The sequence below is a fragment of the Ammospiza nelsoni genome, chromosome 3, assembly GCF_027579445.1.
Source record: "Ammospiza nelsoni isolate bAmmNel1 chromosome 3, bAmmNel1.pri, whole genome shotgun sequence".
NCBI classification, from domain to species: Eukaryota; Metazoa; Chordata; class Aves; order Passeriformes; family Passerellidae; genus Ammospiza; species Ammospiza nelsoni.
Window position 1 is genome coordinate 109,092,309 of NC_080635.1, and position 23,226 is coordinate 109,115,534.

The 23,226-nt window shown below is 38.7% G+C and overlaps 1 protein-coding gene across 2 annotated transcripts in view; it reads left to right on the forward strand.

Moving 5' to 3' along the window:
* CRYBG1 (crystallin beta-gamma domain containing 1) overlaps positions 1-22,113 on the forward strand; it is a 95,733-nt gene extending 73,620 nt beyond the window's left edge. For both annotated transcript variants that reach the window (XM_059468906.1, XM_059468907.1), the window contains exons 15-23: positions 5,230-5,356; positions 5,534-5,566; positions 7,340-7,449; positions 7,669-7,798; positions 11,489-11,628; positions 13,909-14,032; positions 15,188-15,346; positions 18,196-18,358; positions 20,532-22,113. In XM_059468906.1, coding sequence (XP_059324889.1) covers positions 5,230-5,356; positions 5,534-5,566; positions 7,340-7,449; positions 7,669-7,798; positions 11,489-11,628; positions 13,909-14,032; positions 15,188-15,346; positions 18,196-18,358; positions 20,532-20,620 — 1,075 coding nt within the window. In that variant the 3' untranslated portion in view covers positions 20,621-22,113. The remainder of the gene's footprint in view (positions 1-5,229; positions 5,357-5,533; positions 5,567-7,339; positions 7,450-7,668; positions 7,799-11,488; positions 11,629-13,908; positions 14,033-15,187; positions 15,347-18,195; positions 18,359-20,531) is intronic.
* Positions 22,114-23,226: the final 1,113 nt, after the last annotated feature.

Sequence of the window (23,226 nt, forward strand, 5' to 3'; positions counted from 1 at the left end):
CATGTCTGCAAACACAAAATTAACTAAAGTACCAGAACCAAAAAAGCATGAAATGTGCAGTCTGTCTCCCTGCCTGGTATGCATGCAGGTGACTTGCTGGAAGCTCTGCCTTACCCAGCCACGCCCAAAATCTTTCCTGTGTTATCTGTGCTATATCTCTGCAAGTTTTGTCTGGATAAAGGCTGCAGGATCAAGCTCAGCGCATTCCAGAGAAATGCTTTTAATTTCTATATGAATATGGTGTGACAGCAGGTTTTTTTCTGCCTGGTGACCTTTGAAGCCACTGTGCTCTTTTGTCTTCTGTAATATGCAAGAGAGATTCCTGGGAAAGAGTCGTCTCTGAAGGTTGGGAAACAAATTATGGGTTCCCTATCATGCCCTTCATGTAGTTGTTCTAGTAAATGTGTCTGTTGCATCTGAGATAGGAATCATACATGAGTTTGAGTGTTCTAGTAATTAAGAGTGGCTTTAACACTCTGATGGCAGAGGTGGCTAGAAGTCTTTAGGAACAAAACTTGTACTACAGACTCTGCTACCACTTCTGTAATCTCACCTTGTAGACTCCCAAAGATGTAATTTGTAGCAATAAGGTTTTAAAAAATTCAGATGCATTGCTCATATCAGGTGGCTAGCACTCAGCTCTTGAGAGTCTTGTACAACCCCTCTGTTTCCAGAGAAGTTGAGTGTTTGGGGGTTTTGTGGTGATCTTATTAGATGTTGAAGTGCCAGAAAGCTTGAATGATCTGTGTGAAGTCATGTTTGGCAGTACAGCACTTTATTTTAAATATTAACTGTCTGTTCAAGTAGAAGATTTTTTTTTATATCTTTCCTTCCAAGAAATCTGTCACGGGGCAATGAACAATCCATTGAGCAATTTCCTGAGCTGTTTAGGTTGTAGTGCAGATGATGACATGGTGAACTGTGACAGATTCAATAAAAGCTTGTCATAATATTTTGAAGTAAGCTTCCTGGAATTATATTGAAAACACGTAATTAAGTCAAAAATTTAAGAAGCCCTCAATCTTTCATAGCAATTTTTTAACTACAGATATCTGGGGTAAAGCAGTTAGAGCAGAAAGATAACAGATGATCTGTATTTCCCACATAATTAATTTGATTGCTCTGTAATTTAAAGGGTATATCAAAGAAAAGAAAGCCTGACATTGCAGTGCACAGATACTATGGAATGAGTTCTGAGCTCAACTGCAGCTCTGAACTGTGTTGCTCGAGACAGCCCAGCTCTGCATTTGGGGTGGTAACTATTCAATTTTGGGGTACTAGCTGCATTAAAATTTCTAAATTTCTAAATGTTTCTAAACGTGTTTCCAAGCAATAGTTTCATGTCTTTGCTAAATCCATTGTAAAGACATCCTGAAAAATATATCCTAAGGAGATGAGGATTGACTTCTTGAAAAATGAAAATGTACTTCTTTAAAAATGAAAATGTTTTGCTCCCAAACATAAAATTCAAAAATTATTTTTCTGACATGAGGGTGGGAGAAAGCAATCCAGGCTGCCTGGAAATAGGAGGGGCCTTTCTTCTTTTAAGTAGGGTTTGAACTTTCAAACTGGCAGAATTTGAAGTTGCGGAAAATTGAACTATTTGCTAGCAACAGGTAACACCCTTTACAAGTTCAAACAAGTACTAAAATCAAGTGTTGTACTATTTTGATTTCCCCTCTGCTTAAAAATTCCTTCAAGCTTTTATTTATTAATGATCAAAATCACAGGAACTGCATGTTTGAAATGTGCCTTTTCTTTAACCATAAACACGCCAGACTTTTGCCAGAACTCCTGAAGAAGCTCTTGTCTTTTAGTCGATTCCCTTTGAACTTGCTGGAAGAATTTTCCCAGATTTGTTTATTTTATGTAGTCATCTGTTTACTGTGGTTGTGTTATCAGCCTGGTTTTCCCCTAGTTTTCAAGTAATTAATCCACAATGTAGATTGGGTTGCTGCTAGAGTATGTATGCATAGTGAGTGATATTAAGAAAATAATTAAATAATGAGTGGTTCACATGCAGAAACCAGAAGATATTAAATTTAACCTAGATGCACTCAGGAGGGTAACATGAGTGAAACTGGAGACACAAGGTACAAGAACAAACCTTCACTGGGAGCTGAAAAGGGCAAGTACCCTTGGATACTCTACTGGAGAGCACTTCAAACAAAGCTTTAACTTCTTTGTATATCTGAACTGAAGTTCAGAAAAAAATCTTTTAAGGAGTAATAAGATTAAAGCTTGCAGGTCCCTGGGATACTAAGAATCACAGTCACAAAGGGGCAGGATGAACCTGTTTTCTCTCTCCTATAAATACAATTTTATTACCTCATTCTGTCTGTTAATATTGTACAAGTCTGCAAGTGCCAGGTAACTTTCTGACCTCCCTCCTAAAGTCAGACACGGTGAGTCCTGGGCTAACTGAGGGCAAATCTGATTTTTGGTGAGCTACCCATGTCTGGATTATTTTCTTGCCTGTACATTCAGGCTCTGTTTGGAGCTGCACTTCCTAGATGTCATACATAGAGGTTTTTGGAGAAAGATTCTCTGCGTGTAATAGTACTAACAATTAAACATAAAGCATAATCAAAGCTTTATGCCACTTCTGGCTTCAGGGGCATGGATGGTGCCCAGGAGGAAAGGTCTCCTGCACCCTCCTGCCAGCAGCCTGGGATGGAGCTGCTGCTCAGCCTCACAGGGGCAGTTTGTGCATCTGGGGGTTGCAAAATCTGTTGTGCCAGGAGAGCTCACTCGCTGTGGGGCAGGATGGTTGCTGCCATGCTGCAGAGCAGCATTGGGATTTTGTTGTGCCTGGCAGCTGGAGTGTGACTCTCTTGCTCAGCTGTGGAGGCAATATCTTGCTCTCCAGGCCTTTCTGTGGAGTCAGAAGTTGGATTAAGGCAGTGCTCCTTCCCAGGGATAATCTTGAGGTCTGGCAGGTTTAGCTGGTACTGAGTTCAGCTGCCTGTGCTTGATGATGTTATTGCTACCTTCAGCAGCTTATATGGGCTTCTGAATGAAGTGGAGAAGCACAAGTATCTCACCACTAAGCCCTGACTCTAGGAACTGTCTGTCTGCATGGGCTGACTTGCATGGAAGAGTGGCACTTAACTATTTAAATCCCATTTATTTAAATGTAAACATGTGCCAGTGAGATCCGTTGATTACTTCTGCATTCAGGCTTTTAGATGGGGGGTAACTAAATAACTGCTATCAAGGGGCTCAGGAGGCTGCTGACATGTCTTACAGTTAATTTTATATCAAAACCACTTGTTTGCATAGATCTCAATTGAGTAAAACTACTGTGCACCATAGCTGTATCCTGGCACTTAGCACTGAAAAATCTAATGAATGCCTGCTGAAGAAATCATTTAGGAAACCTCATTTTCACTGCTTTTGGTGTATGTGATATACAGGTATAGACACACCTGAGACATTTGAACTCTCTGCTCAATTTATTGTACATACCAATGTCTCTTTGATGAATTACTCTGAGGTGATTTTGAAATGGACCTTGAAATGTGCCGTAAGTAATGAGTGTGTAACAAGTTGGAATAATTGATTATATCTGAGGCAAACCAAGAGACGTGAATAGTGATGTGTGTGATTCACTGTTTGAATGTTTGCCATGGACAAGTAAAACAAAGTTCATGCTCTTGGCACATACATGTTGATGCACCTTTATTTCAGTTAGAAGTTATCCCACTTGTATCTGCAGAGACTCTGACATTTGTACCTGAAATAAAACTGCAGCTTAGTAGACTCCAATTGATCAACTCACATAAATTAATGGGGAATTTTGATGTTGAGAGTTATATTCCCCTGCAGACTTTAAGATCTGTATCATTTTATTGCTTTTTGAGATGAAGTTTTTGTTAGTGTATAAACTCAGTAAGTTTCTGTGCCAATTGAAAATGGATTTTGGCATAACCTAGCATATACTCATTATGCACTACAGTGGCTAAAATTAAAAGCAGGTTGACTCTGAGTAGAAGTTTTTCTTGTAGAATCAGGAACCAGCAAGATGTCCTGATTCCTGCATAAATATAATGAATGAAATGCAGCTGCTACTGTGGTCTGATCTCATATGGGCACTCAAAAAACAACCAAACAGATAAAAAAAGAGTTGTAAGTATGGGAAAGCTTGGGAAGTGTAGCAGTGAAAAAGCAAGTCAAGTTCTGCAGGTTATCACAAAATCAAAGGTAGTATAGATGCAGGAAGTGCTCTGGGCTTTCAGTATGGAACCAGGGTGAGAAGAACACTGTAATAGGAGATATATTGAATGTAGCATACTATTCTTAGCAGGACTAACTGATAGCAGATATTTAAGATTGGACCTAAAGACTGCAGGAGTAATTGGACATCAGATATATGTAGTGATTTAGTTGCTTTTCCAATACTTAAAATGTGGATCATGTCAAAAGTTGAAAGCCTTTCAAAAAGGCATATTCTGACTGAGACAGAAGACTTGATGCAGATCTCTGAGTTTGTGGCCTATGTCAAGCACGAGATCCAGCTGAGTAGTTACAATAATAAATTTGCATTTAGATACATTGATCTGGTCAATTTTGTGGTGGTTTTGGTGCTTAGCTTTCAAGGATATTCTTCTTGCTCTCTCTGATTCCTAGTAAGGAACAGTCTCCTCTTGCTTAGCATATTTGCCTCTTGTTGCAGCTCAGCATCCTGTCAGGGTGTGTATTTGCTTGAACACAACTGAGCTGTAGCTACAGGCAACATTAAAAGTCAGCATTGCTACATTTACTGTTCAGATTGCTCTGAAAGTTAGTTTTGTTGAAAAAGCTATATTCTGATATCTGTCTGGTGTTTTGGGGTTTTTTTGGTTTGGGGTTTTCTTTTGGTTTTTTTGGGTTTGTTTTCTTTTTTTTTAAGAGAAGAACTTGACCTTGGTAAAATAAGAGAATTGTAAAACACCTTGAAATATTCTTACTGAAGATAACTTTTAGGATGTGTGATGTGTCTGAACTTGTGCTTTGCTTTAGCTCATTCACTCTGATTTGTATCAACATAGTGCAAGAAGGTAATAAAATTTGCATAGGGTTTGCACTTTCAGATACACTGGTTTGTTTAGGGTTTTAACGGCATCACAATTTGGCCCTTCAGAAACTTTTTATTTGTTCTTACATTAAGACAGTAATGAATGTACACATCTGTATATTGGAAAAGTAGTGTGACTTCTACCAACCACTCTCCTCTTCTTTCTCTTTTAGATGGGTGGCTTATGAGAATCCTGAGTTTACAGGGGAGCAGTATATACTGGCTAAAGGGCTGTATCCCAGCATTGAGGCATGGGGGGGAAAGAATTGCAAAATATCTTCAGTTCAACCCATTGTTATGGTAAGGAGCTAATTTTCTACTTGTTTTGCAAGTTTTGCTGAAGTATTTGGAACTCTACTTTTTCTATCAAATTCAGTTTATTTACATTATTTAAACGATAATTAATAGTAATTTTTTATGTTATTTTATCGGTGTTGAAAATATTTTTTCTCTTCTTTCCCCTCAAAACTTTTGCAGGATATTGTTGGAAGCGAAAGGGGTAAAGTCAAGGTAAGATACTTCTCTAAGCACATGAAACATACTGTGCAGTGTCTGTAACATGTAAATAAAGCAGTGGCTGTTTGTCCAGGGGAACACTCAGGTATTTGCATAGATGGCTGACTAGTCAAGGACTGAAGACTGCAGGTGGAGGAAGACTACTTTCCAAACCTCTTGAGTAAGGCACATTAAGACCCAAGGAAGGTGGGATTTGATACACAGTTGCCATCAGAACTTTCTTGGGTTCAGCAAGTGAGGTGTTTTGGGGTATCAGTGATTGTTTTATGGAGCTGGAGCCTGCAGCCTTCTCTGCAGAGGTGCAGGACCTGGAGTCTGTTGCTGAGGGCTCTACAAACAGATGATGTTTCGGTGAGGGCACTACAGGATAGATGTTGTTCTTGTTACAGCTGACTTAATTCCTTGTGAACCTATTTCAGTGGTGGTTGCACTTGAAAGGAGTTGTTCACTCACAAGTACTGCTGAGTTGTGCTTAAACGTTAATGCCATTTTTTGTCAATAACATAAGGGAAGGAAATGGCAGGGAGAACTTGTCTGTTCAGTGAGTTAATATATTTCTACATTGGACTGTCTTCTTTGTGCAAGTACTAATATGTAGTTTTGCCAGTGAGGCTAATGGGCAGCTTTTTTCATCCTTCTTAATTTCTGAACCTTTTCAAGTTTTCAGGTTTGTCCCTATACAAAGTTATTGTTATTTTTATTTTCATTTCAGTCAAAGTAGTGAGTATATCACAGCCCTAAAACCCAAGGAGACAATTCTTAGCTGCCCTGGTTTGCTGCTCCTGATTAGTAGCACGCTTCACTGGAACCCCCTGCATAGGGATAATGCATAAACTATGGGGAATAAAAATCTCAAGGCTGCTTATTTCCAGCTGTGTGCATGAAAAATTATTTGCATCTTTACACTATGTGCCTATTAAGACCCTATCCTAAGGAAGACCTTATCCTAAGGAAACACAGAAGTAGTGGCTTGCAGCCAACAGACTGCATCCATCGTCAGCGTGCTCCTCTTTGGAGAATGCTGTACCTGCCCACACTCCTGTCTCTATTAAGAGTGAATAAAGCTGGTAGGCATGTTGTAATGTGAATGACTTCTGTGTGATCATGGCTAATTATCCTCTAGCCAAATTAGCAAGTTTGCTGCTTAGAATTTTTTAATTTTTAAATTTTTTAATAGAGGCAAAACACTCTGGGGGATGTATCCTCTCTTATCCTTGGAGCAGAGAAAGAACTAACATGAGACTGTGTCTGTAGCTGTAACAGGCCTATAAAGCCCATCTACCCTGGGAATATATACCATGTTTCTTGGCATGCTCTCTGAGTCCTTTGCCAGGATTATACACCATTAGTGTTCTGAGAGGCAGGGAGTTTTCATTTATTGGGAAGAGTATGCATTTTGGAGATTAAGCAGATTAGTAATATAAAAGAAATCTTTTTTATGGCCTTTTAATAAAGGTGTGCCTATTCTGGCCACTCTTTGGGAATTTAAACATCTTACCCAGCAGATACACCAAGAAGATATACTTGTTATTGTTGTTTTAATTATTTTTGTATGTCACTAAGTGATTTACAGCCAGAAGTATTTTTTGGAGTTGTTACCTTGCTCTCTTGAGCAAGGATTGTAACACTGAAGAAGTGACAAACATAGGTAACCAAGGAAGACTGGGTGTTATAAGTGTGTTTTTATGTTATTATAGAATTAATGGTAGAGATGTAATTGAAGGTAGAAGAATTAATTTCCTTAAATATGTTTATAACTTTTTAAAGGTCCAGTTATTTTCAGAGCCTGAATTCAAGGGTAACTGCCAAATATTTGAAAAAAACACAAGATGTATTGATTCATTTGCTGTGAAGTCTTCAAAAATTTTAGATGGCAGGTAAGTTATATTGAATGAATAATGCAAAATCACTAAAATGGTAGAAGTTTTAGAAAAGCAACCAGCTTTCTAACACATGAGGTGGTTTCATATATGGGGACTTAGGGAGAACAATGCTTTGCTGTTTGCACATTAATCTTTCAGGCAAAGCATCTGCATTTTATGCATTTTACTGGCACAGATGTCTTAAGAGGGAACTTTTTCTCCTTCTTTTTGCAGCTGCATAGTGTATGACCAGGAGGAATTCGCTGGTAACCAGTATGTGTTGGAAGAAGGGATCTATCCTGATCTGACAGCAATGGGTTGTTCACCCCAAGCAGTTCTAAAGTCTTTACGGATCATAAATATTGTAAGTAAAACCTATTCCAAATATTGTAAAGATAAGGACAGTGAAGATACCTTTTTTTGCAACAGTAAAAATTCTAGGGTATGCATACAACAGACGAGGGTTTGGGGTGGTGGTGGGGGGTTGGTTTGTTTGTTTTGGTTTGGTTTGGGTTTTTTTCTGTGCAGTAGCAGTTAAATGACCTAGCTGCAGTTAGTCAGGTTTTCTTGACCTCTGTGCTGTTTTTGTAAAGGAGAAGATGTTACAGAAGCAACTGCCTGGGGTGCCTGTTCTTAATAATAACTTATAAAAGAACTTCTGTAAAGAGTCAAGTCTGTTTCCTGTAGGAGAGACCACTTAGAATGGGTTGAGGAGGTGGTAGGATGGTGTGAAGAAATATCTGTACCATGGACCTTGTTTTGGATGCATATTTAAAAAGCAGGCCTAATTAAGCAACTTTGCATGAAATACATGTAATTATAAGATACTGTTGTTATCATCAGGACAATGGAATTTGAGTTAATCACAAAATAATGCACCCTTCTAGATAAGGTAAAGCAACACCCAATACTATTTGGCAAAATCAGGCTATGTTGTTATGTGTGGTGGATACAAACTAAACTACATTTACATATTTTGTAACTCATCAGTGGCCAGGAATGAGTTTGCTCAAGCTTACAACCAATGATTATGATGGATCACTTACGGAATCTGCAAGTATCTTTTAAGATCAAAGTAATTACTAGCAAAATGTGGTCAAGATTCCAGGAACTTACAGCAACATGAGGAGATTGTACTTCTTTTAAAAAATGAGTTCTCTTGAATCTCCTCTTTGAATTTGGCAGCTTTATAGCACTCCGCTGTAATTTTGGCAACCTGTGAGAGGTGTAGCAGTTGATGAAGGAGAGCTGAAATGTGTCATCCTCTTTTATGGCTCTGGAGAATTTTTATGTACTCTAAACAAGCAACTGCAGCAAGTAGGTCTGCTTTCTGAACTCTTGGGCTGTCTAGTAGACAGATCTTATTAAAAACAATAGAACTGCTTCTAGCCAAGCTTGGTGGGTGATTGCCATGAATTAAAATACATTTCAATAGTTCCTGGCTTTAAAATGCTTGTTTCAAGCTGGAAGGATCAGCTTACTTTTAAATGATTTACTATTTGTGACAGAGACTGATGTGTTAAAACACAAATGCCAGTTCTGTGCTTCTTTAAGTTCTTTACACTTGTGAAACTTGTTCTAGCCCTACATTTTTTCACACTTCAGACAGCAGCACAGAGCTGCATCTGTCTGCAAATCATGTGCTGCTGCTTCCCTCTTCAGAGGCTCCCTAGCTGCAGAAAAGAGGAGAATGGGTTACTTTGCTAATTGGTTTATTAGCAAACCAGAATAGAAGGAATGATTATTTCTGTCTTACTACTTACATTGTTTATTTTTCATGATTTTCCTAAAGCTTGAGCCTTATTATTTTAGCTCCTGGTTTCACCTGTCAGATGTGTTTTGGGACTGTGTTTTGGCAGTGCCAATCTTAATTCCTCCCTACCATCTGCCATTTCTATAACTGTCCTCAGGATTTTTCATGACATTTCTATACAAGAAGAACCTTTGCTGTTTTCATGTCATGATACTGTATTTATCTAGTTAAACACCTCTTTGAAGGGATCATTTTTACGGGCTCATGAAAAAGGAAATTAAAGGGATATTTGATACACTTTAAGTGAAAGCTAAAAGGGCTTTTTTAAATAAGAGAACTTGTGAAACTATATTAAGGGCTTTTTATAAGCTCAAGGGTTTTGGGGGGTTAGATTAGATTCCACTATATCTTGGATGTGATTGCTTTACATCCTCCACGTAGTTGTGCTGCAGATAGAAAATAGCATTTTTCCTTCTTGAATTTGACACATGTTCTTCTTCCTGAGCATACTATAAAAAACAGCTGTGAATGTGGTTTATACTTGAACAATCATCTGTAATGAGAAACCCTGTGGAATAACTAAATGTAGATCTGCAGGAACACCAGCTTGGTACAGTGCAGTACATGGGATGAACTGTCAGAAAATTTATGAGCTGACCTTGCACTTGTCACTGTTTTATATAACAGTATTGCTGCTGAATAAAAAAAAAAAAAGCCCAGTGTAAGGTGTGGCAGAAAATTGGAGGATTTTCTTTTCTGTTTCTGTTTTCTTTACAAGAGGATTATTTCTAAAGCATGGCATGAGGCTGAAAGGCTGTTGTCTGAGAAGTTGCATGTCTCAGAGGGCAGGTGCCAGTCTGTAAAAGGGCTCAGAGTTCAGAGATGTCATCACAGTGTGACTGGTCCCATTGGGCTCTTCACCCGTGGTGGTGCATGGCAATCTAACTGGTGTTGCCTTTCATGTGGTGCTGAGCAGACTTTGGTTTTGGAGTAAAGGGAAAAGGCCTCTCCTGGAATTCTCCACAGCCTAGCAGCATGTGTGCCATCAGGAAGCAGAGCTCAGCTGCTCTGAGAAAAACTGGACTGCTGTGAAGGTAATGGTGACACTCATGCAACGCCGTCATCTGAGCCCGTAAACATCTCAAGGAAGATTAAAGAGGAATTCAAGCACTGTTAGAAATGGTAGATGGGAGGTCTGGCCCAATAAATTCCCATGGAAGCATGCATGTATGAGCTGCCACGCATGCATGGAGCCAGCTCTGCCTTGGAGGGCCTGTTTCCATGCCTGAGGGCGGCCAGGAGTCTGTCGAGACTTTGCGTCATGTCAGGCGTTCCCGATGCAGCTGATGTGTGAGTGCCAGAAGGAAGGAGCTCCTCTGGCTGTGGCGTTGGGTTGATGCAGTCGTTGGCTGGAAGATCTGTGAGAAAGGGAGTGGCAGTGTCATTTCTGTCTATGAGTGTACACTGCAGCACCAGGACACTCAGGCTTAATTGACTTTACCCTGGGGAATTTCAAACCCTACCTCCCAGCTTCCACAGGAAGGCCTTCATTATGACAGGTTATTTTCAGTCCACTACAGATACCTTGCCCCACAGAAAAGAGTCCAAAGTTCCTTTTCCAGAAAACATACAAATTGGATTCAGTATTGCAGAAAGCTTCGTGTGGGCAGAATGCCTCTGACATCAGAAGCATTTTGACAGAGAAGGAGAAGAATCATCTCCCCACAGCAATTTGGAGAATTCCAATGTTACAGTTTTCACTTGTCGTGAATTTTTACCTCAGTAGTATGAATCTTGAATCTTTTGTCTAGTCAGAGATTGAAGTTGCCGTAACCTACTGTAAAAGTTAAAAATTAATGCAATAAGTGATAAGCAGTGCTGACAAGGCTGTCATCATTTGAAGCTGTAGAAACCAATATTATCTTATTGTCTGTTCAGCTCTTTGTATGAAAATTCCCACGAGTGGGGGTTAGTGCAATGGAAGAGAGATATGGCATTGATTAAAATGTATTTTAAAACATACTTAAGGTATTGTGCAAGAACAAGCCACAGAGGTCTTTGTGCCTGAAGATAAGGAAGCTTTGTGTTCCATGCAAGCAGATCCCTCATGTATTTTGTATAAGGGTTTTTTATGACTTTTCAAGTTTAATTAGAGAGTTGAAGAGCAGAAACATTCAGGGTTTTTGATCTTAAACAATCCAGAAGAAACCTCTGAAATAAAAGGAGTATGTGGAGTACTGATCTTTACAGTCACCATCTGGAATTCCAACATCCTATAAAAGCATTTATCTTCCTTTGCAGGAGCTGTCTGAGCCCTGCATAGCTCTTTTTGAAAAGACGGGTTTCCAAGGAAAGAAAATTGAGTTCAGTACAGAAATCTTAAATCTTCAGTTCCTGGGCTACAATCCTCGCATAGCTTCAGTTCAAGTCCTTGGTGGCATGTAAGTTTAAAATCACCTTTTGATTCTTTAGAGTGAAGTACTTAGAGGTGCAATGGAACCACAGAATGTAAAATTAGAATATTGTGTATGGTGCATTAATGCCATTTCATCTTACAGAGCATTTTCATATCCTGTCTCAACAATATATTATCACTGACTCATGTCCTTTGCTAGGAGTTGAAATGAATTTGAATCAAGCTCTCAGGGAAACTCATGTCTTCTCTCATGTCATATTATAAAAATCAGCTTGAATAGCATCCTTAAAAGCAACTTCTCTGCTCTTGGTTTATGTCTCAGTTGTAAAAAATTATTTGGTTTGTGATCTGTGTTATGAGTTCAAAATGTTTTTTAATAAGTCTTCATGGTCATCCTTTAACCTCTGCTATGGACACAGAGGTACAATCAGACCATGAGTTCACCTCTCCTGGTGTTAGTAAAAATAGTACCTTTACTTCAGGAATTGGATGAGAATCTAGCAGTTAGATCTGGTAGCTGTTTTTAAGCAGTTGTGTTCTCTAAACATACCTTTGAAGACTATGTAAAAAATAGTCATGAAGTTTACTTCATTTTAAACTTCTGTCATGAAGCTTAAAAGCTGTTTGGAAGCATTTTTGAAATGCTTTTAAAATTTACTGTCCTATATTCTAGGATTCCAGCAGATCTGTTAAATTCTCTGGTTTTTTCCCTGTTGTTAACCTATACCTCTAAGATACTTGCCATCAGTTTTGGTGGGTTTTGTCATTCAGGTTTTTTTTGTTTTGTTTTGTTTTGTTTTAATGATAGGTCCATATTACTGTTGCTTTGCATTTAAATGTGTTCTTTTGAAGAGGTAAATTTCCAAGGTGTGTGCTAGAGAGATGCTGTTGGGTAGCTTAAGACTGCCCTCAAGTGGAGAGCTAATAAGCCAATCTGTAGAGTAAATCAATTTCCCCATCAGGATGAGCTGGTCATAGAGTTTCCATAGCACACGGAACTGAACTTTGAAACAAAAAGGTAAATGTATTGTGAAGCCTCCAAAGGTTTCAGTATCTTTCACCATAACCACAATATAGTTGATTCTCTCTTTCCATAACATGAAGTCAAGTATCAAGTAACTTCTTGGCCAATATCATGATTCCAGGTAATGGAGTTGTGAATTGTGTATGTTTTCTGTCCAATGAATATAGGTGGATTTTATTTTTGGAGGATCACTGGAAACATAGAAAGTGATATATAAATTTGGATTTCAGTATGGCAGTGTCAGGTGCTGAAATATGTGAAAATACAGAGTTTACAGCTTCTTTGCCCCTGCTGCCTCCCTTATTGAAGAGAGTTTCATCTTCTCTTCCTTTGCTAAGAGACCTCCATTTATAATTCCTGGAGATAGGTGTGTATTAGGCAGTGAAAACGCACCAAAATAAAGTGAGTTTGCTTCTGGATTGAGAAGTCTGGTGACAAATCAGTCAAAAGAGTGAGGTAACCTGAAAATGAACATATTGTGTGTTCATGTACTCAAACTCCCATGGCTACCAGACAGTCCCAGCACATCACTGTGAGAAAACTCTAGAAATTGCACTATATGGCAGCCTGTTTTGAAGCCCAGACATAATTCACTGGCTGTGCCAATAATGGAGAATCAGAAGTTGGGTTCTGGCAGATTACACTCAATGTGTGATTTTAAGCATAGTTGGATGCATGTTAGGGAATGCTAAACAAATTTTTTCAATGTGCACTCTTGCTCTGTCTCTTCCCCACCCCCCTTGCAGGTATTTGGAAAGAATAGAGATGTTATGAAATAAAACCTCTATCAAAATACCCAAAAGAACTTCACCCTGTTGCAGTTTCCAGTATTTGCTTGTTCCAGTCTGCATCCATAGTAGTTCTTTCTTCCTCATGTGAACCAGGCCTGTCCAAATTCAGACACACAAACCAGCTGGTTCTGCACCTGCAGCAATGTAGCATTTACTGCATATAGATCTGTGCTCCTTGAGGAGTCACAGTGCCTCCTGAAAACAAATGGTATTTAAAAGTTGGGTTCTCCCAAGAAAATGCTGTGCTTCATTCAGCTTGTAATTTTTAAATAATAGGATTCTAAAATTAGAACTCCTGTGTACCATCTCAGTGTGGCTGACCTAAATCAGGATGTTATTTTATTATTTTTAAGCCCTGTTACAAAGAAGGTAATTGGCTTTCCAAAGCTGAACACTACTATATTGTGGGACAGATTTCTCTTAAACTCATTTATTGATTCCAAAGCAGAATTTGGCAGTTAAAACATTGTCTAATTTTTTCTCCTCATAGATGGATAATTTATGAACACAGTAATTACAGGGGACGTCAGATGGTGTTAACACCAAATGAAATTCCAGATTGGTATAAAGCCAGTGGCTTTTGTCAGATAGGTTCTCTGAGACCTTTACTGCAGGTGAGTGGGCTCTGACATGACTTGTCAAGCACTAATTTATATCTTGTCATGGGGTTTGGGGAGATATTATGCAGCTGTAAGCAGCATTACAGCCTTGTCACAGGCATGTGACAAACTTCAGCATTGGCAATTGTGTAAAGAAATCCAGAGTTTTGTGTGTAATAAAAGCTGTTTGAATATGTTACATGGCTTTGCAGTTAAACAGCTTAAACTGTTAATTAAGCATCCTTTAAACCAAAGTACAGAAGACAGCATATAAGGATTAATTAAGGATTAATAAATAATGGCTATAACTGCTACATAGAAATTATTTATTTGTTTCATAACTAGCACCCAGACTGGTTGCTGGCATACTGTCTGCATTATTTATGGAACAACAAGAAAATTGGTTAAAAAAAAAATAGTTCAGTTAGTAGTGATTTTGTGTTGATTTAAGAGGAAAAGCCCCTCCCTGTTTATTATTTGGCAGAGTAATTTGCAAATCTAATGCAAAATTTATTCTTGTCATGCACTCTTTATTTTGCTCTATAAATATGTTTTGCTCTATAAATATGTATAATATTTTGTTCCATGTGATCTTGTCCAATGATGCAGCAGTCCTGGGAGCTTTAACATTTGAGGTTCTTGCTGAGCCATATTTCATTAGAGAAACAGCTTTTTCTAAGTCATAGGTTACTTGTACCTGTAACCAGCTTCATTTGCTTGCTGTCATAGCTTTGTCTTTGCATAGCCTTAAGCAGAATTAGGAATAATGCATTTTGACTGCCCTGCTGAGAGCTTGTCTGAACAGAAGTGTTCATGTGTAAGAGGCCACACAAGTGCACCCTTAATGAAAGCTTAGAGCATATATGGAATGGAATTAGCAGAGAAAAGTTCATTCTGCTCTGAATTAAAAATTTCTAGCTTTCCACTGTGTGCTGATTTCAGTACATAGGAAAGCCTAAAACTCTCCATGCAGAGTGGTGAGTTCTCACAGCTTGTCTTGTCCAGATGTTTATGGGCTTCTGCATTACATTCTCAAATTAAAAACCTAAACTTTCAGAAAGAGAGGGAGGTTTGGGGTTCAGCACTGACAGTAACTGCTCTGAAGTTAACTCAGAGCAGGATGTGTTCTCTGCTGAGATTGTGGTTAAAGAGTTCTTGTGTTTTGTGCAGAAACGTGTGTACTTCAGGCTTCGAAACAAGGAAACAGGAAAATTCATGTCAGCTGATGGCAACCTAGATAATCTGAATCTTCTCAGAATACAGGTTGCAGAAGATACAGACTCAGATGATCAAATCTGGGTTTATCAGGATGGATTCATAAGGTGTCGGGTAAGGTTTGAGTTCAATGTGCATTTTCTCTTTTCCTCTCCAGTAGTAGGGCTTTATGAATTTAATTCCTACTACAGCATCTGCATTTATTTTATAGGCTTAATCTGTTTCAGCTATAATGTAATCTTTCTGTAGGGAGTTGGTTTTTGTGGGTGTTGTTTTGTTTTAACCAACTCTAGCCTTTTCAAGTGATACAAACTAGTTGTATGATACTTTTTGATATAATGGAAGTTTGGAAAGAAAGTATTGCAAAAGTATCAAAGCAGGAGAGAGACCCTTCCTGATAATATTTTGAACTATGCACACCTTGCAGTAATACAGTTAGTTAGTGTAATGTAGGTTGGTATTTGTACTGGTTTAGAGCAAATGGGAGGAAGGTTTGGGAGGAAACAGATGGTTAAAAATATAAACATCATAAAGTCACCCTAGGACAATATCCTCTTCTGCATTTAAGCAAGCTTAAAGATAAAATCCCACTCTTTTGTGCCATTTAGGGGTGGGGTTTTTTTGGTTTTGTTTCGGAGTTTTTTGTTTGTTTTCTGGTTATCCCTGTATTAGTCAAATCCATCCTTTTTCCTTTCTTCTGTGCAAGTTTCCAAATGAAGCCCTACTTTTCTCACAGTCCATAAAACTAATCATGTGCAAATTGTCATTGAGGTGAGCAGAGGTATGCACAGTTCATATAATGTTAGAACATGAACAGTCTTCAGTAGGGATGCCAGCCAAAAGAAAATTAAGTTACTTTAATACTGTTAAACAGCCTGACTGCAAAGAATCATGCGAACTTTTTCTATAGGATTGTATAACTTCAAAGGAGCCATTTATAACTATGTCATCTGTGCTGGAGGGAAGAATCTTACTGTTAATAAGCTAAGGCATTGTTTGGACATGTTTACAGGACACATGCAGTTGTAAAAGGGATTTATGCAGACAGCAAAACGATGCAAAGTAAGCTAAAAGCTTTAATATGACATACAAAAGACTTCTCTTTTGATGGTGCTTCTCAAACATGTCAACAAGTTTTCATATTGAGACAGTGTGGTATTGTATGGCTTTGGATAAATGCTCCTGGTTTTTGCCCTTTTTCTGTATCTCATAAAGCAATTTTTCTGTGCACAGAAAACACATGGCTTGTGCTGTATAGGAATCAGGTAGCTTAGTGCAGAGTGCAAGCTGGCAACATTGATCTTAAGTGACTGAACTCCTACAGAGCTCTGCCATGTTTCTGGTGAATGGTAGTAAATCCATTTTGCACAAACCAGAAATTGGGTTCACCCACATCTTCCAAAGAAAACTGAGTTCCTGGGTGGGTAACTACCTGCACAGAGGCAGACACAGGTCACTGGAAGAACCTGCACCTTCCTGTAAGCTTGGGTCATCTCAGTGACTGAGTTATGAGATGGGACCTTGAGCTGTGCCTGGGGTTTTCAAGGAAGGGCTGTTTCAAGTATGTGGGATAACCAGTAAGCAAGATATGAAAGTCATTCCCTTTTTTCAGAAGTGATGTGAATGCAAGTCTCCTTACTCTTCATGAGTTTCATGGAGATGAGTGAAGTTTTGGCCTAGTGGACCTAATGTCTAAGCTCAGAGTTCTCCTTGTCCCACTAGAGAATGCTTCAGATACCAGTGAGAATTTCACAACCAAATCAACTTTAATTCTAGATTATGACAGTCACAAGTATGAATTTTTCAAGAAAAAGTTGTTTCAAAAGTACTTGTAAAATAATTTAGGGCCATTTCAACAATGACTGATGAGTGTTCAATCTGCCACAGAAGTGCATTCAGTAGTTTAAAGGTGCAGTTTATGATGATCTACTGAAAATCACTGTTTATGTAGAAAAATTGACTGTTACTTAGTAATACAGCCTTAACACTCTTTTGAAATAACCTTGATTTTTGCCAGCTCTTTTTTTAACCAAGAAGACATTTGCAGATGTTTGGATTCAAGTAATACAAGTGACTAGGAAAAGTGTAGAGCAAAGAAGCAAATATTACTGTTATACCCTGTGAAATTCACACACTTGATACTGTGCAGCTATGTCCTCTTTATGAAAAGGTTACTGCAAAACTAGAAATGTTTAGGAAAAAAATATGTTCAGAGGAAATGGAGAGCCTCTATTGCAAGGAAGAGACAAAATAGTGAGGACATTTTAGCCTACAAAGGGTACACTTTGAGGGATGATGTGCTTGTAGTCTCTGCAAACATAGCATAGACAACACATCCTTTAAAATAATCCAGGGATGAGGAGCACATCAAATAAAACTACTTGCATCTAAATTTATTTTTAATTTATATATTTTTTAAAATAATGGTAGTTAGGATTTCAAACTGCTTGCCACAGTATGGAAGGGTTAAAATACACAAGGGAGTTCACATGAAAGGGTTACTCTGATCTTGGTGGGTAGTGACTAATAAATTCATACACGGGACAGAAGATGAGCATTAAAGATTCCAGGATGCATGGAAAAGTCTCTGGGCTGGCAATTGCTGTAGCCTGGAAGAGATAACCAAGAACATACTTCGTACTGGAGTACTGGCAATTTAATCTTCCATGGTATCAATGTAATCTTCAGTTATTGGCCACTGCTATAGACAGGTGCTAATTGTTCCTTTTGATCTGATACACCATAGTCACTTTAATGTTCCTGTGTAGAAGAGAGTGTTGGCATAAACAGGAACAAAAGAAAAGTCTTGAGTTTGGGGCAAAAATGGATTCCTGGAGGGAAAGTCATTCCTAAATTCTATTCTCACCTGATGATATCTCTCCAATTTGATTAAAAAAAAAAAACAGTGGACAGTAGAAGTAAGGCCATTTGGAGTAATTGCTGTTGCCTTTCTGATGACACAGATGGCAGAGGATTGCTGCTTGGCAATTGTTGGAAATCTTATAACTCCTGGCTCTAAACTCGGTCTGTCATTTGAACGGAATGAAGACAAACAATATTGGCATATTAGTCCCGATGGCAGAATTTATAGCAAGATGAAACCCAAGCTGGTTTTAGATATCAAAGGTAAGCAAATGTTATCTCATTACATTGGGTCTTAATTACATGGTATTTGCAGTGGGATACACACTAAATTAAGGATGGTGCTTTAGTTGCTTTAATCTAGAAGCAAAAAAGACCCGATCAGCTAGTTTGACCTCCTGAATTATACAGGCCCTAAGACTTCATTTAATTTCTCCTACATACAATTTAGTAACCCACAGTACTTGCTTATCTTGTATTCTCAGTGACCACTCGCTGTAGATAGCCTTGCTTAATTTTTAGGCAATGTGAATATGATTATTTAAAAGGGTGAAGCAAGAACAACCTAACTTTTCATTAACTTCAATTTCTGTAAGTGCAAATTTTCTTACATACCAGTTGTAGATGCAATAGCCAAAGGATATTAGGAAAGCAAAGGCAGGTTTGTATACTGATGTAAATGCAGGCTTGTATATTAATGTGATTAGATGCAAAAAGGTGGGGTTCTTTTGTTTGTTAATGGCTATGCCTATATGGCAAGTGTGAGATTCTGCCATAGCAGCCTGGGGTCTGTGAGCACTTGATGTGTATTTTGGAATCACTTTTGTCAGAGTAATTTGATTTGTGTAGATACTCTTTCTGAACTTCATTTTCAGAGCTTCACAGAAGGTCTAAAAAAGTAGCAGATTGAATGATTAGCAGAATTAGTATAATCAGATGTTCTTACATAACTGATTTTTTGGGTGAAGGGAGTAATAATTTTCTATATATGTTCTATTATTTTTTTAGCTGTTTTTAAATTGATTTAAAATTGATGCTGTGGCATTAATTATGTCAATTACAATGACCACTACCCCCCAAAAAAACCCAAACCAACCAGAAAAATAGCACAGTCAACAGCCAGCACTTGAGAACTAAACAGGACTGATCATGTGGAATCATAGAATATCCTGAGCTGGAAGGGACCTATAAGGATCATCCAAGCCCAACTCCTGGCCCTGCAAGAGACACCCCAATAGTCACACCATGTGCCTGAGAGCATTGTCCAAAAGCTTCTTGGACTTCATCAGGCTTGGTGCTGTGACCACTTCTCTGGGGAGCCTGTTCCAAACAAGCAGAAATACTACTGCATTACCTGTTCTTCAGTAAATCATGTTAAAAGCAATTCTGCATTTATAATTGAAGAACTTTACAATGGATAGGCCTGGTAGTGGGAGTATTGATGCACTCTTAGCTTTAAAACAAAGTAAATCTGTACAATAAATACAAAACAGTAGATACACGTAGCTTTTATTTGAGAAAGCCTAGTAAGAACATTGCCTGTTTCTGCCAACTCTGCCGATCCGTTCCAGACCACAAATTGTGTGTTAAAGAATTCCTCAGTAAATGAATGCAGTTGTGCATTTATTTGCACAGCAAACTGTGCAGTTGCCAATGCCACCTTGTGGATAAACTGGCATAGCACAAAACCTTGTCCAGAGCATCATGCCATCAAAGTAAATTGTCTCTCTATCCACTGAAAAACACCACTTCTGACTTTCAGCTCCAGTCAAATGTGTCTTCCCAGTTTCCTCTATGTTCTATGAGAACATATTTGGCATTGTACCACATCAGTAGATTAGCTCTCCTAAGAAATGTTTCTATTTTGCATTCAGATACATTCAGCTGCCAGTGGAAACAGCTGAACACTGGGTGATACATTGGGCATGATGACTTGTGATTCATTTGGTCACAATAAAGGATTATAATGGCAAGGAGTAAATGAGTGCCAGACCTTGTCTCTGACTTGGTCACGTGTGTATTGTCTGGTAGCAGAAGGACTTCATCATCTAAACATCTTCACTCTGTTTTTAGAGCCAATTGACAATTATTGCAGGAAAACTGAATAGTCAAGTGTGACTTTTGGGAGGTGACAGTCTTCAGGGAGCTGCACCTGACTGTACTGCAGTGTTTCTTTCCTTTTCCATCCAGGCTGAAAAAGCTGAGAAACTGAATTGCTAAAGGGGTGGAGAGAATAAGGCAGACTGATCTTGGTTAATTCAAAAACTGTTTCAAAAATAAATTCCAAATGCAGGCAGTGATGAAAATACGTTTGTCCTCTCAGAGCTGTGGTCGAAGATAAATTGCCTACACCAGCTCTTACAGAGCTTTTCTGAACCTAGAGTATTTGTCTGTTATTTGAAAGATAACCTCCCCTCTTCGACATTTCTCTCTACAGGAGGCACTCAGTACGACTGTGACCATGTTGTTGTCAACACAGTCAATGAAGAAAAGTTAACACAGTGTTGGGAACCACTGGTTGTATAAACCCAGTGAAGCAAAGATGATGTTTGGATTGGCCACTGTTCTGGACATTGGAATTGGCACTGCCATCTCTGAACGATACGGGATCAACGATGAGACTTTTGTCTTTTCTTCACAATCTTAAAAGAACAAGCAACAGAATTATTTCACCTCCCTATCCAAGATTATTTCCCCTGTAAAAGCTTGAGTATCTCAAAACCTTCCCTTTTTTTTTTTTTTTTTTTAAATCCTTACAATTCAGTGTTGGACAGAGATTTGGCAGTATGCCTCAGGCTAGAAGGGAACAACTGAGGGAGACCCCGTGGGGAGACCCCATGGAGTTACAATGATGTTAGCAAGTAGTTAACCCAGAATAGTCAGTAAGTGTAACTTATTTTATAAAAGACAGGAGAGCAGTGTGTATGTGGGTATAGCAACTTGGACCTGTGGGCTGTAGTATAGAGAAATACTCACTACAGGAAATTAATATATTTGGTTCACCAGAACAAACTTATGTTTACTGAAAGTTTAAAGACTGCTAGTACAGCACATCCAAAGATATGTTAACATGTGGCTTCAAGTATAGTTAGTATGCTAACACAGTAAGTCCTAAATTAAGAAAAAAAAAATCTAGATTTTCTCGTGCATAGAGAATGTAAAGTAGCAGATATTTTGTTAGAAAAAGAGAAGGCTGGCAAAAGGATTCATTGGAATGTGAAGAATTTGCCCATTTTCTAGGTTGCCTAACTTCTTGAGTTGTGGGTATTTTTCTTTTTTGCCAAGACATTTGTACCTTCTAAAACAGTTTCAGTAAGTAGAATCTTACTGAACTCCAAAATGGTATAGGAAACAAGAATTCTTAGAGAAAGAATTGCTATAGATGACTACAACAGCCTGTCAGCACTGTGGTTATTGAGTTTTCCAGCCTGTTGGGCTTACCAACATGGAGAATGCCCAACTCCCCAGTATTTCTGGAGCTGTTGAAAAGCAATGATAGTGGTGGGCTCCTGGCTCCCTGCTGGACAGAAGTGTCAAACTCCTCTAGGAAGGGGCACAGCCAGGCCTGGATACGTGCCCAGCCACGAGGGCTGTGCCCATTCCCAGTAAGTGTTACTGGTTTAGTAAAGAGCTTGTGGGATGTTCTGATGACTGCAGGAGGTCCTTCTGTTGCTCTGCTTTGAACCTGGTCATGTTAGTTTTCCTTGATAATGTTGGCAAAAAGGTAAAATACAGACTCTGGTACTATGCTGCTGTGTTTTGTTCTGGCTTAGACCAGTGTTATTACAAGCTGCTCTGAGGAGCATCCAGGCCTTTGTCTTGCATAGTAAATCTGTTTAAAATTAACATTTTCATCACTGTTGTATTGCCTCAAAGGATACTGGTGCTTTTGCTATTAGCACCCTAGAGGAAGTGCCTTACTAATTTTCTTCCTTTTGTAAAGAAGCACTGAAGTTTTGTTGCTCTGAAATGTGCTGCTTTCAGTCCTTAATAGAAAATATGATGTTACTGGTTCCAAACAGTGGTATTTTGTCATATTGATGTGCTCTTGCTATATATAATATAGCATTTTACAAATAAATTTAAGTTAGGTAATGTTTTACTGAAATCATTTTTAAAGGTAGAAAAATTACATTTTATGGTTAGTTTTGCTTTCATCTTGTGCCCATCTCTGTCCATAATTCCTCTGCCACAGCCAGCCCCTGAGTGAATGCATAGTGTGGAATAGCTGCAGGCTCTGAGGAATGGGTGATTCTTCTATGCAAGAAGAATCTTCTGCACATGTTTGTACAGGCACTTGTATAAGCACTTGTGCACAGGGCCACCATTCACACAGCTGCCACTTCTGTCCCCTGGTGGAAGCATTGCATGACATGGTTTGTGCATCACCACAGCTGTACTGCAGTAAATGGACAGCTCTCACTTAAGAAGTTGCCACTTTCCTTCAATCCACCTGCATAACTGCAGGGGAAGTTACTCCATAGCCCATCTGGCAAAATGGCAAGTTGAGGAACAGCCCACCAGACACAAACACTCCCTCCAGGGCTTCACCAGCTCTGATGAGACACAGCAGGAACAGGGACACAAAATCGTGTCTACCCTACCTGCACAAACCCTGCAGTCAGCTGAATCTGGGCCAGGAGCTGAGCAATTAGAATAATTATCAGGTACAGATTGATTTTGTTCCATGCTTCTGTTTAGATTAGCTGTGTCATGAGAGAGTTGACATAACAAGATTGACGTATCAGTCTTGAGACAGTGATGTGACCATTTAGTTCTAAGAATGAAATAGCTTGAGTAATAATCTGCATTAGTGAAGGTAAACAGAAGTAGGAAAACCAAGGAAAAACAGCACAGGTTTCTATAGACAAGTAGGTAAGAGTCTGCCTCACCATTTCAGGACTTACACCTGAAAAACAAAAGCTCCAAGATACACAAAAAGAAAATGCTGCAGACTGTTCCTCTTATCCCAAGAGTGAGGGGTGTTCTGCAAAATTCACAACTACATTTTTAATATGGTTTTCAGGCAGAAATGCTTAAGAGGCATTAGTATGTCTTGTCTGCTTAATAACAGGCAGTGTATGAAGGAATCAGAGCCTTTTCTAAAACAAGATTTATAAGTTATGCATACT